This window comes from Mytilus trossulus, chromosome 4 (assembly GCF_036588685.1).
Source record: "Mytilus trossulus isolate FHL-02 chromosome 4, PNRI_Mtr1.1.1.hap1, whole genome shotgun sequence".
NCBI lineage: Eukaryota > Metazoa > Mollusca > Bivalvia > Mytilida > Mytilidae > Mytilus > Mytilus trossulus.
Window position 1 is genome coordinate 59,524,869 of NC_086376.1, and position 18,457 is coordinate 59,543,325.

Genomic DNA, 18,457 nt, shown 5'->3' on the forward strand with positions numbered 1-18,457 from the left:
TTTAAGTTACATCAAAAACATAGACGATTATTTTTCTCTTTTGAATACCACTTATATATCAAATTGTTTCCAATAAGAAGATTTAAACGCTGTATCTTATAAACATTTTGTCGACAATGAACAATATAATTATTCGCCTATAGTATTACAATTTCAAAATGAACACTTTACTACAGACAAAAAAATAAAAATCCCATCATGCACCATTTAAAATGTCAACATAAAGAAGTTTCATTTGCATTGTCTTTAAAAAATCAATGATATTAATTAATTTCAGTCACGTATATTAGTACAGATATTTTGCTTAGCAGGTAAAAGACCTACCTTTTTATGTTTACCACAATCCTTTCCAATTTAAAGGTCAATTTAACGCAAAAAAGTGTAATACTGCAGAGCACCTGGCAGCGACATGGTTATCGGATTATCTGGGGAAAAAAAGTCCATATATCAAGCTTTTAGGGAAAGTCAATGATTCTATCACAGAGTGTCCGTGGACAACATACACTTGCATTAGTCATGGACTGCGAAACATCTTGTCATAAGCTCAGCTGGCATCTTGAATTTAGTTTTTTTTTTATATTTCCCTACACAAATTATGTACACTACTACTGTCACTACAGACACTATATATATGTGTATGTTTACATTAGTTTTGTAAACTGATGCCCATTGTATGTCTTATGTGTGCCATAAAAGATGATTATACACTTTTTACCTTCTTAAACATTCAAATGTACAAGTCCTCGATTCCAAAGATGTGCACCCTGGAAGAATCAACTCTGAAATAATGAACTTTTTCGTAAATTTCCAATATCACAATAACCTTATGGCTATTTGTCCGCCATTAATGGATATCACACAGGTTCGTTGTGTAACAAAATGGCTGACGCTACAATGGAAAAGTGATTGTTGTATGAGTCTATGACTTCAAAAGTTCAAGCACTGAGCCGCGTCAGCTGGTAATTGCGATAAGGTGTATAATCAAGTTGTTACGCCAGGAAGCAAGTTAACTAGTACCAAATCAACTAGTACTACTGTGAAGTCATATGAATGCTAATTCGTAACACTGCAAACTTGTACTATTAAAATAATATATATGCTACATGTATATATTATTTTTTTTATATTTAATTTCAGAGTTCTAGAAATCTTTTTTTCCCTGGTGGTCCTTGAAGAAAATCACCATTTTCAAATAGTTCTTGCTTAGTTTTTCCTCTTTTCATTTTACCTGAGTGTGTTTTCTTTCCAGAACTCATCAGCCATATTATCAAAAATGGCATCTTTTCTTGTTTGATTCTGTTTGGATTTCCTTTCTGGCCATGCATCATAGTTCATTTTTAGCTGAAATAAGTGATTCATTGAAGCCATCAGACATCATGCATTAGCATATGGTTCTCCTTCATGGGGGTCACAAGACTCACAACTCAGATCCTGATTATTGTTTTGTCAGAATTCATATCCCCCTTACCATTGCAAAAATACAAATGTAGCACTTGTTATAAAAGTAATTATACATGTAGACAGCCCAACTTTTTTGGTTCATGTTTTCACCAAAAATGAACTGTTCTTGACCAACCCTTTCTTTACACAGAGCAAAGTTTTTTGGAATGTCTCAGACTTTTTATTTACAGCACTCAAAAAATTTGATCAGCAGAATATAAACTACACGAAATCATTTTTTTTGTTTTATTTCTCTTTTCTCAAATTTGATCAATACTGAGGTTGTGAGTTTAAACCCTGCTTGTGCGCCGGGTGTACTCAACTTTAATCTTAATGGACTAAGATTTTCAGTTTTCCTTTCGAAGGTTGGTTGTTTTGTTTTCCCCAGACACTCTGGCTAACCCTCCAAGGTTGGAGGATCCGTTAACTAACTTATGAAAAATAAAAGGCCTTATAAAAAAAGTTTTATGTTCTTAAACTTTATACCAAAATTTAATAAAAACTTACACGACTTAAACAATATATGATTGTTAATGAGCATGAACAAATTTAATGAAAATACAGATGGGTGCTAGAATACAATGTAAAAGGGCATGGCACCATATTTTCCTATCAGATATGGCAATTGAATTTAAAAATGAAGAAGGGCTCCATTTGCCAAATCTTCTTGTAGGAAATTCCACATGACTGTGTCTTATTATAAGTTGTCTTAAAACTTTTATTACTGAACATACAAAATAAATAAAATGAATGAACATCTTTAACTACATTGTAGGTACATTAATCTTAAGTGAATCTCATTCTAAACCAATTGTGAATGAAAATGAATTAAAAACAGATGGAATAAACTAAATGCGTTTATATTTTCTTACAGGACATCTACAATTTAGCCATACTGGACAGAGGTCAATTTATCAATCCCAGGATGCCTTCAGGGCAGCCTATGCAGCACCCTATGGACCGGCCAGATCATGGAATGGCGTAAGTTTTCATTTAAAACTTTTATTTAAATTCAACAGATTTTTTTTTCACGGCAGTTGTTCATTTCTACTTGATGATATTGCACTTGTTATTACAAATGATTTAAACAGTCAGAATAAATAAACATGTATCAAATACAAGATGTAAGATAAAAAGACATAAGAAATGTCATAATCAGGATGATCATGAATAATTGAGGTCTCTTCTAGTAAAGAAAGTTTCAAATCTTAAATTGATGCATGGGAGGTACCATGCCCAATATGCTTAAAACTCATTAAAAAAAGCAATATATAATTTTGCAGAAAAAGTCTTTCTTAAAATATTGTTTGTGTTTGTGAACAAGTTTATTTATGAAATAATCCATGTACATTTACGCCATAGATTTAGGTGGAAATTTAAACATGACCTGGCAATTCAAGGGATTTTCAAATATCATTAACCAGGCCATGTGTATATGTACAACAAATCTATGGCTTCCATATTCATGGATTATTCCAACAGGTCCAATTCAAATAGGAAAAATATGGTCATTAAAAAACTGAAGCAAGGGTGGATATGCTGTGTTTGTGCATGTGATTGTTCTATTTTACCCCTTATGAGATAAAGCTAAAAATAATTGGTTAAATAATAGCTTGCACCAATTATTTATTTAATAACTGACAGAAAAAAAATGGGTTTTAATTCTTTAAATTCTCAACTTCAACATTTTTGGCATTTTTAATAACATTTTATCTGTAAGCTACTGTCAAATCCACTGACAGTTAACATTTCATAACCAAGGATCTGCCATTTTGACTTAAGCTTGCTGAAATCAATAAATGTGTGAATAATGCAATAGAATAGACCATGAAACAACACTTACCTCAAAACTCGATTTGAATGCAATATATTTTCTGAATTTGAAGGGTTAGTGCAAGGGAATAATCTTTAATTTTTGGTGTTTCATTTGTATGATGTAATGTTTTGATTTAACTTTAATTATTAAAGAAAGAATTTTTAGATTTTTTCTTTATCCTTTGAACATACATGTTGGAAATGATTGGATAATGCGTCACAAGCATTTGGTTAGGAAAAAAACATATGTACTAACCCTACTTACAAATGTACCCTAGCACTTTTTTGCCGTCCCCCAACCCTATTTTTTCAGCACAATAAGGCCAGACTTTTTTTATTATCTGTTTAACGAGAAAATTTGTAAAAAAATAGGGTCGAGGGGACGAAATAAAAAAAAAATAAAAGTGCAAAATTGGTCCAGTCGACACTAAAAATAAAAATAAAACCAATCTAAGTGACCTTTTTTTTTTTTTTTAAGAATTTATCAAAATACAAGAACAATGGAAGAAAACAGACCTCTAGATTGGGAGCTGGGCTACTAAAATTTTGAAAAAATTTAGTTCAAAATACAAACATCATTTAGGAATAATTTGGTCTGGGCTACCAGCTTGAGTTTCCTAAGTTTTATTCCGGTGTAGGGTGCAAACGTGTACTGTAGGACGGGGAGGACAGGGGTAAGGGAGACAGGGAGAAAGGGGGTAGGAGAAAGGAGAAAGAGGGTGAGAGAAAGGAGAGGAAGGCTGAGAGAAAGGAGAAAAAGTTGAAGAAAGGAGAAAAAATAAAATATCTCTCCTTTTAAAAAATGATCTAATATTTTAAGAAAAAATATCAAAAGGAGATGTTTTATTCTAATGGGAGAAAGGAGAACGGGGTAGGAGAAAGGAGAAATGGAGTGGGAGAAGGGAGAAGGGTACCCTCCTGTAGGGTGCGAAAGTGAAAGGGGGTGAACGTGAATAAAAAAAGTGTTTTTTCAAATGATTTGGTCCCATCCATACACAAAATTCAAAAAGCATTATTGATTTTAATTGATATCTTTGATAATATTTTAATATGCATACTACGATACTACTTCAAAGGAAAAATATAAACCCAAACTCTTCCAAAACGTTGACCGGCATGTCAGGTTCAACATCTGCCTCGTTGGTTATAATGCGGCTGATGCCAACATCTTCCGGTAACTCATTGGACAACATGACCCCGATTGCCTCATCTCTATTACACTTAACAAATTTGAGTGAACACGAACTTCTCTCTAGTGATTGGACTTAAAGTTTAATGTAAAAAAACGGTCCCTTCCCGGAAGTTTGACCATGCGACAAGAGATAAATTAATAATCGCAGACCCGAACTTGTACTTTTTTTTTGTTTTGAGGATTTCGTTACAGTCGGCGGAAAAAATAAAAATAAAAGTAGGAAGCACTACTTTTATTTTTATTCTGAAATCGGACAATGTGGAGTCGGCGGATCTCGTTAAACAGATAATAAAAAAAGTCTGGCCTAAAGGAAACACATGTTTTATATTTTTGGAATTTTGTCAAATTTATTTTGATTTTGTATATTTTTCTTACCTCTAGGCAACACTCCCAAGCTTTGATTAATTTTATAAAATTTGGATTTTTATGCCTCATTTAAATGGGCATTATGTTTTTTGGTCCATTTATTTGACTGTCTGTTCGTCTTTCCATCAGCCTGTCCCTCTTCAGGTTAGAGTTTATGGTCAGGGTAGTTTTTGATGAAGTTGAAGTCCAATCAACTTGAAACTTAGAACACATGTACACATGTTCCATATGATATGGTCTTACTAATTTAAATGCCAAATTAGAGTTTTTACCCCAATTTCACAGTCCACTGAACATAGAAAATGATAGTGCAAATGGGGCATCCCTGTACCATATATCATACATGGTACATGGATGCCCCATTTGCATATTATGAACACTTTCTTGATATTTGGTCATCACATTTCATTGTTTATCAGATCCCAAATTCTTCACCAATTCATTTACAACTTAGAACTCTTATGACCCCTCGTAATGTGTTCGGTTTTTAAAGGATTAAACAAGAAAATGACCTTAACTTGTAAAATTTTTGTTTTATGAGAATTTAGAGTTATCTCCCATTGTATAGTTTTTATAACATTAACAGATTATTTAATCAAATCTGAATGCAAATGTAAAGATCACATATTTTAAAACTTAAATTTTTATAAAAACCATGGATATTCCAGTAACTTAAAGATAAAAGTTTTGAATTACTACCTGTACCAATAGTTTTGTATAAAATTAAAATTCGGTCAACTTCAGATGAATTGCAATTAATAATTTCAGAATTAACTCTAGTATGTATTTTAACCAAATTGTTTTACAAAAGTTCCTAATCCTGATACAATGGTATTTTACCAATCTTTTATTTTGTTACTGAGAGAACTTGATGGTATTAATGGATTATCGATGTTAGCAAAAATCAAGAGAGGCTAATCTGATATAGGATGGTTGTACAAAAAAAAACTATCAAAATATCATATTGGGACTTACTCACTGTGTTTTCTTCACATTATAGAATGGTTTAATTAGTTACCTTCCATTATACATTAGGTTACCTTTATTAGTAGCCCCTGCAACTTGGAAATGCTGTCCAGCAGATCTTGTTTGTGCTCCTGTATACAGTTCTTGACAAATTATAATGAAATGTTTCTATAAGCAAAGTTCCAAAAATCAGTGAGGGATATACCATAAGAAAAATTAAAAGAATTTTATATAAATGTCACTTTGGATAAATAAATTACATTGAAAATTGAAGATGTAATTTCTCCTAATAGATATGGGAAGATGTGATGTGAGTGCCAATGAGACAACTCTCCATCTTAAGCCTTCATTTCTCTATGGTACAAAATGTATTTGAAAGTTTTAACGAATAAAATGGACATTGGAACTCTTTATAAAGCTATCACAAAAAGCTGAAGTCTATGTTTTACAACAAGTCATGGCCAGTTTGGGTTTTACTTGGCATGCATGCCTGTCCAAAATCAGAAACCTCTAGCCTTTGTTAGTCTTGTACATGTGTGGTTGCAATTTTGGTTCATTCATATGTTTTGAATTTAGGTTTGCCGTCAATTTTTTTTGAACTAGTATATATAGCATTGTAACATTGTGTAATGGGCTAGCTGAATACCAACTCTGTGTACAGGATTTTGTCCCTGCATTGAAGACTCGTTGGTGGCCTTGGGATGTTATCTGCTCTTAAGTCAGGTTGTTGTCTCTTTGACGCATTCCCTATTTCCATTCTCTACTTTCATAATTGTATGTAATTTCCTTTGTATAAATCTCCATTTAAAAAGGATTGAAATAATAAAATAAATTCAGATTAAAGTTTTAGAGAGAGATTCTCTATGGAGGAGGGTAAGTGAATGGTCTTTAAAAGGGTCAGGGTGGTGACACACATGTAAACCCTTTATACCTCAACCTGAAGCTAATGTTATTATAAAACACATTGACATATATATTTATACTAAATATTTGAAAGACAAATATGTACAAATGTTATAAAAGTAATAAATTGTGGTCCTATATTTTAACATGGTCAAGACTACATGTATTAACTCCTAATGTGATCACGATCAAATGACCTTTAGTAGTACAAATGTACCTACCATTTTCCTCAGTATATAATTTAAGTGTGTTTAAAAATGTGACAAAACATAATGTTACATTATGTATTAAAATATTACTTGGACCCTTCTAAGTTTGATTTCTTAGTTAGCCCTACACTTGTACATCTCCTTGTTTTATGAATTTCCCATTTAATTTTGGTTTGTAATTGCACATTCAATTATAGTATTAATATTTAGGTGTGTCAGTCATAGAAACATTTTCCAAAGTAACTGCTGTACTATTTATATCATATTGCAACAAGTACATGTTTCCTAGCATTACCATGTACATTTTCACTGTTTTAAAAGTTTTTCTAAAGTCATTGTTGTTTATGTTAACTCTTATAGAATTTTCCTACATTTTGCTTAAATCTTATCTTCAGAGGCAGATTTTGAGGGACCAGGGGGGTCCTCCCCTCCCCTTTTACTGGGGATAAAAATTGTTAATTATATAGGGAATCATTGAAGCATGACTGCAGTAGGCCCCCTCTCAGGCAGTCAGTGTGCCCCACTTATGAAAATATCAGGATAAGCCACTGTTTCATATTTTTATCATTCATGTATTTCTATTTATTTATAAAATATTAATTTCAATGACCATGTCGCAATATATGTCCTGAATAGAAGAACCTCCTGTGGAGCTTCTTTCAATGATATTGTTAACACTTGATTAGAGTACTTTTATTTTCAAATAGAAAACTGTCTGTAAATTAACCATGACTTACATCAAGGGGACTAAATGTTGGAATACAGTTTTAAAGAATAAACATGTGGCCTTGTGTAATGTACCATTGAAGAACTAACAAGTTGAAAGTAAAGCTTTATAAAACAAAATTCTGCATACCTTGTCAGGATTTCTATATATACATATATAAAGAATTTACAGGTCATGTTTTATTCATGGCCATTACACAGACATGAGATAAAGACTAATTTGTTTTCAGATTTCAATTCATAATCCAAGGCCCCAGCTTTTACTGAAAGTTAGCTATTAATTTGTAAAACCAAAATTTTAATTAAATTGTACACAAGTGTCATTTATTACTAAAATTATCAACACTTTTTCTCCGGCTATGTACCTGGATCTTAGGATCCCACTCTGGTCCCTAATTTAGCCTAAAATCCCAGGAATCCCTTATATACAAAAACAGGAAGTTATACCCAACATGATCACAGGACTTTTGGTTTGAAAAAAAAATATATTCTTTTGTATTGTATTGTATTGTATTGTATTGTATTATCATAATGTCATGACTACCTTATGTTTTTACCATAACATCAGCTTAATTTATTTCTAACAGAACAATCTTCAAAAAATCATGAATTATAAACACAAGAAGTGTTAATTTGAAGCATTATTTAATTAACTGTTAACATTACAAAAAAAAGGGTCATGTATACCTGATAATATAACAGGGAAAATCATTGTAAAATTACCCATATTAAGATTATTTATCAAATGATAACAAACTTAGTCATAATTCTATTGTCCCCATGTTGTGCCTCTAAGGAAATGTAAGATGATTTAGGTCCTGAGCTAGATAAAGTAGGACAATTTCCTATGGACACCCCCTAACAACACTTATTGTTTTATAGTGGGGCACCTGGTGTCCTGATTAAATTATACTACACACATGTGAGAGGAAGATACTACAGATAATTGATATTTACGTGGGAAAGTGGTTTTTTTTGACGATGTACATACAATGAATTGTTTAAACTATGATCCTTTCTATTTGTCACCATTTTCTATGTTATACAGGAGACATACTCCGTACATGGGACAGCCAGACTATAGGATCCATGAGCTGAACAAAAGGCTACAACAACGAAGTGAGGTAAGATGGATTTACTTCTAGTAACTTGATCCCTTTCAGTAAAATATTAAGGAGAAGGGTCTCATAAAGAGATCCTTTGTTTGAATTGCTTAATAAGTGATTATGATTTTCTTAAATTCAAACCAAATGTGGGATTCTGGTTTTTTTTAGGCATTGCATTGCAATTATGATCATATTGGTCTGCCACCCTTCCTGTGCTTTCTGTGAAGATACGATTTAAGCGTGACTTGTATATATGATGAACCCAATTTTGTCTAGGTAGCAAACCATAATCGCACACACATCATCATCTAAGTAAGATTTCTTCTCCCTTTTTGTTTGTCCTTTTATTTTTTTTAATTTGGGTTGGTTTTTTTTTTTATTATTTGTTTGGTTTTTTTTGTTTTGTTTTTTCTGTTTTCAAAATAATTTATTCATTTATATATTTTTTATTTTTATTTATTTTTTCTGTATTATTATTGTTTTCTTTTTCTTCAATCTTCAATTTTCCGTCTTTTGATCCATATTTATATATATATTTACTAAATTAGATATACCATTCTTTACATGCATGCTCATACATATATTTTTGTATTATATTGTTATAAATGTTAAATGGAGAAGACTTCATAAGTCTGTTTGACTTATGTCTTATCCAATTTGTACTTTAACAAATAAAATATGTTTAAACTAAAACCCAATTTTGTGTTTGTTGAATAATAAAAATTCTCTCATGAAAAATTTTAAAGAAACAATTGAGACCCAGCAGATGCCTGCAATATTATTTACTGAGGTCTTTCAGTTATATACACAAAGGATGACCAATTTTAAAATGGACTATTTGCTCCCAGAAAAGGTCATGTTTGTAATAATTGACTATTTACTGCACTTTATTATAAGGTCCTATCAAATATGTAGATACGTTATACTGTAAATAACATCTTGTCAAGTGCTGTAGCTGATTTTTTGCTAGTAAATAAAGGCAACAGTATACGTAGTATACTGCTGTTCAAAAGTCATAAATGGATTCAGAGTAAAATAAATCTGGGGTACAAACTAAAACCGGTGGAAACACATCTACAGTAAGAGGAAAACAAAGGAAAAACACAAACACTGAAGTGCTTCAAAAACAAAGGCCAACATACATATAGAAAGGAGCTATTTAATTAAGTAAACCAATGTCCTGTCAACTGATGTAGTGCCTCTAGTAGACTCTTTACTGAAAAACGAGGACCTGTTATTTATAAAAAGGACTATTTACTGCTAATGAGGTCCTGTTAGTTTTATTTGACTTATAACCACAAAATGAGATGCTGACAATTATACATGTAGTTAGATTGAGATTGGAAATGAGGAATTTGTCAAAGAGACAACAACCGGGTTACCCGACCATAAAGCAGACAACAGGCGAAGGCCACCAATAGGTCTTCAATGCAGTGAGAAACCCCCGCACTAGTTTATATAGTGGATTTTTGCTCGGAGATAAGGTCCTGATAGTTGTTGTGAACTACTTACTGATGTGTATATATATGGTTCCATGACTTGATGTCATTAAGGACTATTGATAGCTTTGAAGGGACTATTTCTTGTTTTGCTTTCTGTACTTTTGACTAAATTTAGTACAGTTGTAGTAGGAATTTGATTTTGATAACAGATTTTGAACTATCATTTGTATTAATAAGCCCTTTTTCAAAATTTTAGATATAGTATTTGCATTCAATGTTCAACATGCTATACATAAGTGTATTGTGTATTTGCGTTTAGAGAAATGAACTTAACATATTTTTAAATAAAATAAAGTTATGTGAAGTATGATGAAAGGTTACCAGATAACAACAGGAAACCAGGCCATGTTTCCTGTTATGTTACATTATAATTATTACCTTCTCTGCTTGTTTCAGCACATTATATGATTTATTATGACAAGCAACAAAAATTTGTCATCGTTTTTTAATTGGCTTTTAAATTTATGTGCTTAAATGCTTTTAAACAATTTCCTTTTTTAAGGTAAATTGGTAACTAGTTTGTGAAACTAGTTAATTAGGGTGCTGTTACTAGGACAGGTTAACAATGCTTATATGGGTTTTTTTTCATAGCAATTATTCTTAGAACCAGATTTGGCTAATAAAGGTTTATGTTTGAGCCTGTTTTTTTATGCCCCATTTAAGGGCATTATGTTTTCTGTCCTGTGCGTCCGTTAGTCCGTTCTTCCATCTGTCCCGCTTCAGGTTAAAGTTTTTGGTGGAGATAGTTTTTGATGAAGTTGAAGTTCAATCACATGTTCCCTATGATATGATCTTTCTAATTTTAATGCCAAATTACAGATTTTCACGGTCCACTGAACATAGAAACAGATTCTTGTTTCTTCAGAAAGCTATGTTTTACTGATATAAATGTTATTTCTATGAATGAAATAGTTTCACTGAAAATCAACAACGTTTGAGTTATCTAGCCTTCCATTTCATGCGTAATTAAGTGACTGAAATGTTTACGTGTTTCATTTATTTATTTCAAAAAGATGATATTTTAAACCATGCAAGAGTGAGTCAGTAATATTAAACATCTCACCTTGCCTAAATTACTGCATAATTTAAATCAAACCAGACTGGACATAAAAAAGGAATTAATGAAGGATCTTTGTAATATTTTTTTTGAGGAAAAAAACAATTCGATCTGGCTTTATGCAATTGATTTCTGATTTGAGTTAAAGGAATTGTGTATACTTTAATGAGATGGATCATAGTTCATACCAAAACATTTCAAAGACAAGTGTCCATATACCACATGCTTTGCTCTAAATTGACTCAAAACACATCCACAAAAAACAAAAAAAATCTTAAATAAAAAAAGTTACAGATCTAACCATCTTAATAATTTGATTTAACTTTAAAGGAATATGTCTTTGCCAAAGAAAATAAATTATGAATTTGCTTGCAATGCACATGAAACATATTTCAACAGTTGTCAGTGATTTTCCTGCCTTTTTTAAATGGAGACAATTGTGCAAAAGGAAATGGTATGTCAGTAATAACTTGCATCAGGTATAATCATGCTTTGAGAGCATAAAATCAGAATGACCTGAACAGAACAGCCAAATATATCTACGGCTAATATTGACCAAGGGAGTTACATATTTCATTTAATGAGAATTATGACTAAAATGTATCATTTAAATCAGACTAGAACATTTGCAAAATCACAGACTATCAGGTTAAGGTGGTACCTAACACTAAAGGGAGATAACTCTGTAAAATCATCTAAAGGTTTTAATTACATTGCTTTGTGAAGGGAATTTAAAGCTTCTCAATGATCAAAATTAGTTTGTGTCAAACTGCTATATAACCAGTGTAATTTTTCTGATAAAATGATTGGTTCAAATTTTTTTTTTATTTTTACATTTTTGTCAAAGGTTCAAAGTAAATACTTTGTCAAAATTTTATAAAAATTAAACAAGCCAAATTAATTTTAGTGAAGGTGTTGGGTACATCCTTAATGGTACCCTTGAAGACTTATTATAAATGTCCAACAGTAAGGGTACTGATGGATATTTTTTAAGCATAGTTTAGGTTTTCTTTAAGCATAAATATCCTGCCTTAAATGAGATAGATTAAAGATGGCCGGCCATATGTATGGGTTTGTAGTGTTTTAAGAGTTAGTGTCGAGCATTAACTTATTTCCCCCATCATATAATCGATATAGTGATACTTGTTTGAAATAAGGGTTGATGGGAAGTGTGGAGGTGCTGTCTCATTGACTTATTCGTCACATCTCACTTTATTGATCTAGAGATTTAATTGTCCGAGTTTGGCCTCTATGTTAAAATGATGTGTTGTTTGGTAGCTGCCTCATATACATACATTTTGTACATACTTTTTGTTCATATCTGAGGTATAATTTACAGGATGTAAATCCCAATCTCCTTTGAAGATAATCTCTGGCAACTTTGAAGCTTAGTAATACAGTATTATGTAATACACCTGAGTATCTACAATTGTTTTATCCACTATAGGGATATTATATACATATATATTCACTATCTATATAACAACAAAGAAGTTGTTTTGTTTTAAGGTGTTGTGTACAATTAATTATATAAGACAAGATGCTGAAGGAAATACATTAAATTTGATCAAGGTAACTTGATACCATATACAGTGTATTATTTACTGAGGCTCTGTAGGGGCACTGTAAAAGTTGAGACCAAAGTTTACACTATTTGACTTGAGATTATAAAAAATGCTTATTTAGAGAATCCTAGGTTTTCTTCAAATTTATAAAATGTCATACATTTAATATGAAAATTCATAATCTGTAGTATAGGATGGTAGATTTTATTTGACATTCTTTCTTTTTATTTATGGAAATGTCTACCAATTATTACCTTCATTGACCTTGCTATTTCAAATTCTCATAATTTATTGTTAAAGAATTTGAAAGGATCTATGCTTTTCTACCTAAAGTATGCAACATTTTGATTGATTAAATTTTGCTGCCTTCATAAGTAACTTTAAGTTACAAAGATAAATTTGACTAAAAAATAGTTAGAACTACTAAATGCTAATTGAATATGTATAACTAGTTATTTCCTGTTAACTTATATTTTTCCTACACATCAGATATAAAACAAAACTTGACCCAGTTGTTTGTCATTAAGTTTACTTTATATGTGTCTATCCTATTGTTATGCATATCATACCATATGTACAACACCCTTCTATTTCTGACCCATGTATCAAGTGCTAAAAAGAAAGAAAATTTATAAATAGAAACAACCTTAATGTGTTCTGAGATTGTGTGTTTTACAAAATTATTTTCATTAACTTCGTTCAAAGACCTTCATTCTGCAATTGGACCATTGAGGACTGGGGACATCAATTATGTGACACATTTTCCTGTAAAATTATCATGTTTATTTTTTGGCCTAAAGTGATTTCATTTAAATGGATTTTAAGCAAGACACTCTGTCGCTACCTTCATGAACTTATCATTTAAATTTCTATTTCAATCCTGTAGCAGCTGTTAAATTATATTTTGCATTAAACATGTACGAGAAAACTAGTGTCCTAATTATAAGTAATGTACAAAAAAAAATGAAAAACAATTATTATGGTAACACAGCAACAAACAACTGTGAACAACCACTAAATAAAAGACAAAAGACAGGTATCAACATACAGAATGTGGCATGGTTTAACATAATTAGCAGGATCCCAACCCTCCCCTAACCAGGGCCAGTGTGTAACAGTTCAACATAAAAAAAAAAAATTAAAAAAATCAGTTGAAAAAGACTTAATCATCAGATGGATACAAATTTAAATAGAAATACATCTAACAAAAACACTGAGTGGCCGTGGCTGGGTACTTGTACATCCTAACAACAAAAAGACACTATGTATTGATATGTATGGTGATAAACATTTTTATGTCACTGGTGATTTGATTGTCATGATGGCATGCCACTGAAATAATTAGTTTTGATTATAATTTTCTTATATTTTTCAGGAGAGTGATATCTTATGGTGGGAATCGTTTGCCACAGAATTCTTTGAAGATGACGCCAGCATGACTCTGTCATTTTATTTAGAAGATGGACCTAAACGTTACAGTTAGTATGATCTCTGTTTGGGTTGTATAAATATGTAAACATAAAAAAGAATATTAGACCTGTCCTATGATAATTGAAAAAAACACTAATGCATACATGCATGTCTTAGGTTAAAGTTTATTAGGACTAGAATTGTGTGTGGTTACATTGATATGCAACTTTGTTTAGTATTAAGTAAACTGTTTCAAAATTGTATATATATACATGTATATGTTGAAATAGGGGGTCGACCAAGAACTTAAGGTTCACTGAATATGGAAATAGGACAGTTCTTGCAGGAATGGTGTTCAGCTGTAGAAGTGTACCCAATGAATTTTCTGAACTCCATACAGATTTTAGTCTTTGGTTATATCAGTGATTCTGATGAACATTATATCTGATCAGCCTCGGTTTTTATGCCTCACCTATGATAGTAGAGGGGCATTATGTTTTCTGGTCTGTGCGTCCGTTCGTCCGTCCGTCTGTCTGTCCGTCCGTTCGTCCATCTGTCCCGCTTCAGGTTAAAGTTTTTGGTCAAGGTAGTTTTTGATGAAGTTGAAGTCCAATCAACTTGAAACTTAGTACACATGTTCCTTATGATATGATCTTTCTAATTTTTAAACCAAATTAAACTTTTGACCCCAATTTCACGGTCCACTGAACATAGAAAATGAAAGTGTATGTTTCAGGTTAAAGTTTTTGGTCAAGGTAGTTTTTGATGAAGTTGAAGTCCAATCAACTTGAAACTTAGTACACATGTTCCTTATGATATTATCTTTCTAATTTTAATGCCTTATTATATTTTTTATCCAATTTCATGGTCCATTGAACATGGAAGATGATAGTGCGAATTGGGCATTCGTGTACTTTGGACACATTCTTGTTGTCTGATCATTTATTTGGCTAGACAAAGGTGTTGCTTTTATGGTGGAGACCATCAAATTTTCTGTTTAAGTCAGTTGGATAGGATATACTTGAAGTTGTGAAAGGTCAATGATATTTTCTTTAAAGTTGCATTACTATCAGTACTTCTCAGTTTGATGACTGTTTCGGGGTTCTGCTCTCAGCTGGTCACGGTTTAATGACTTTCAATTAAATACCAATTCTCATTGTTAGGCTTTCTACTGCTGAGTAAATGAAAACTCTGTCTCTAACATGTACAGCAAGTGTTCTTTACCTTCTTAAGAATTTTTCCATAGTACTCGGATGCCCCACTCGCACTATCATTTTCAAGTTATTTATACATAAGTTATGTTTAAATAACTGGAGCATGACTCATAGGAAAGCGTAATTATCTGGATATAAAAAAAGAAGATTTGGTTTGATTGCCAATGAGAAAACTCTCTACAAGCGACCAAAATGACACAGAAAGTAACAACTATAGGTTACCGAACGGCTTCAAACAATTAGCAAAGCCCATACACATAGTCAGCTATTAAAGGCCCGGATATGTCAATGTAAAACAATGGAGTCAGTTTAACAAAGAAAACTTACGATCAAGATTCATAGTAAATCATGAACAATTCAGTATACTCACAGTTAGTCAATGTAGCAAGTATTTTGTGTAATTGACCCCTGGTATATCTAGATTATATTTGATTAAGGCTATGTATAATAATTGTGATATTTCTATTACAGCTATTGGAAGAACATTGATACCTCGGTATTTCAGAAGTATATTTGAGGGAGGAGTTACAGATCTCTACTACATATTGAAGCATACTAAAGAATCATTTCATAATACATCAATCACCTTAGACTGTGACCATGCTACCATGGTAACACATCATGGCAAACCTATGTTTACTAAGGTAAGTGACCTTCTCAGGTCAAGGCCATTGTCGCTTAAAAACATCCATCACCCTCTTGAGTTTTCTCATACACAAAATTAAACATAATAACACATCAGCTTTTAATGAATATTGATTTAGTTCTTCATTTTAATCATACAAACATTCTTATAAAATTATTAGAAAAAATCATGTCAGCAGTTCTGCAGTCTTCTATGCTGAGAATGCTCTCCCTTTTGTTGCCGATTCTTAACTTAATGTTCATTACAACATTAGGGAATGTAGTTTAATAATTTTCTATTAAAGGATTAAATTGATAAACAAATATGGCCCATTGTTGCTCATCTGAAAGAGTAAAATAAAGAAAAGCCCTGCATAAGTAAAATGATTTCCAGGTCAATCATCCAAATGCAAGCTATCTATTTAAAAAAAAAAAAATTAATCAGACAATATGAGAAAATATTATACTATTTTGAGTCTATAGTTTAAGATATTTAAATATTATATACATTTACTAGGATGTTGATATATATTCTTTATGTTCTGTAGGTTGTAACAGAAGGCAGATTGATATTAGAATTTACATTTGACGATTTGATGAGAATTAGATCATGGCATTTTCAAGTTCGCCAACACAGAGAGCTTATCCCACGGAGTGTTATAGCAATGCAGGTAATGAAAGCACATTCTATCTCCTGTCATAATAATATACTTAATAAGAACTGAACACCAAGATCTCATCCCAAGTAATGCCATGGCAATGTTTTGTATTAGAATATATTTCAAATGTCAGCAATATACTGTTATTTCAGAAATTATTGCGTGCATTTATTATTGCGATTTTGTCATTTTAGACTATAATGTGATTTTATTTTTTGCGATATTCAGAAGAATCCTGTTTGATTCATATAAAAAATTTCAAAATGCGAGTTTTAATTATTGCGATAATAACCCTGTAGCATTTTTCGCAATGATAAAAACATCACAATAATTTCTGAATTTACAGTAGATAAATATTGCTACCCAGCATAGTGTCATAACTATGTAGGTGTTATTAAACTGTGTGACACTGTTATCCATGTTGGTGTGCATACCCGTAGCCAGAAATATACAAAGATATATGATAAGAAATTAAAAGGGCACTCAAAAATCATATGGTTATCACTAATTTGAGTCTTTTTATGTAATTTATTTTCTTTCCAGGATCCTTCAATGGTTGAACAGTTATCAAAAAATATAACACGACAGGGACTAACTAACTACACACTCAACTTCTTACGGGTAAGTAACATTAAAGTTTGAATGTCTTTATATGAAGTGAATGAATTTGTCTGTATCAGAATATTGACTTTTATATCGCACTTTTGAAAACACAAACATAAATTTCCAATGCCACAAATCAGAAGTGACTGTTGTATCACATCATAAGGTCAAATGTTGTTAAATCTCAGGTCAAGGGTCACAAAAATCAAAATGTGGAAGATCTATTAACAACTGGATAATTATCAGTGTTCCAGCTAGGCCGTTTTCAGAGGGTGTGGTGCCCGCCCTTTCCCAAGTGCCGCCCTGTGCCCTTTTTACAGTTTCCAGAGATTGATTGTATATTAATTTGTTCGTATTGATATGATACGCTAATTACTAAATTTTACCTGGGGAAAAGTTTATGACTTTGTTTATGACCCCAAGCTAATCAACGGTTACAACTGGTGTCATAATCTGTTGTTATAGGTAAACCGTTTATTGGATGGGTCATTAATTCATTTAAATAGAATCGGCCAGTCGGCAATTATCTTGGAAGAAATGTGCATACAACAACATGAACAACTTGGGCACAACTTGCAATGTTTACCATAGTTTTATGGAGGAAACGTAATGACAGAAAGTTGAAAACCATAGTAAACTCGTTGAAGACATTGTTTTACTTGTTTTCCGTGAAATAAACAGAAAATTCAGAAGTATTTGTCATTGACTGCCCTCATTTTTGATACGAAAATAACAAAATCGGCCGCCATATTGTGATCCTATTTACATTATCAGGGCTCACACTACTTCAGAATTATAGGGAGAAGTGACTTCTCTTTTTATACGACCGCAAATTTTGAAAAAATTTTCGTCGTATATTGCTATCACGTTGGCGTTGTCGTCGTCGTCCGAATACTTTTAGTTTTCGCACTCTAACTTTAGTAAAAGTGAATAGAAATCTTTGAAATTTTAACACAAGGTTTATGACCACAAAAGGAAGGTTGGTATTGATTTTGGGAGTTTCGGTCCCAACAGTTTAGGAATTAGGGGCCAAAAAGGGACCCAAATAAGCATTTTTTTGGTTTTCGCACCATAGCGTTAGTATAAGTAAATAGAAATCT

General features: G+C 31.9%; 1 protein-coding gene across 2 annotated transcripts in view; it reads left to right on the top strand.

Moving 5' to 3' along the window:
* The first annotated feature begins 180 nt into the window (after window positions 1-180).
* Window positions 181-18,457, top strand: part of LOC134715646 (LIM domain-binding protein 2-like) — a 40,340-nt gene continuing 22,063 nt past the window's right edge. For both annotated transcript variants that reach the window (XM_063577974.1, XM_063577975.1), the window contains exons 1-7: window positions 181-311; window positions 2,315-2,421; window positions 8,666-8,741; window positions 14,223-14,325; window positions 15,943-16,115; window positions 16,644-16,766; window positions 17,298-17,375. In XM_063577974.1, the coding sequence (XP_063434044.1) occupies window positions 2,366-2,421; window positions 8,666-8,741; window positions 14,223-14,325; window positions 15,943-16,115; window positions 16,644-16,766; window positions 17,298-17,375 (609 nt within the window). In that variant the 5' untranslated portion in view covers window positions 181-311; window positions 2,315-2,365. The remainder of the gene's footprint in view (window positions 312-2,314; window positions 2,422-8,665; window positions 8,742-14,222; window positions 14,326-15,942; window positions 16,116-16,643; window positions 16,767-17,297; window positions 17,376-18,457) is intronic.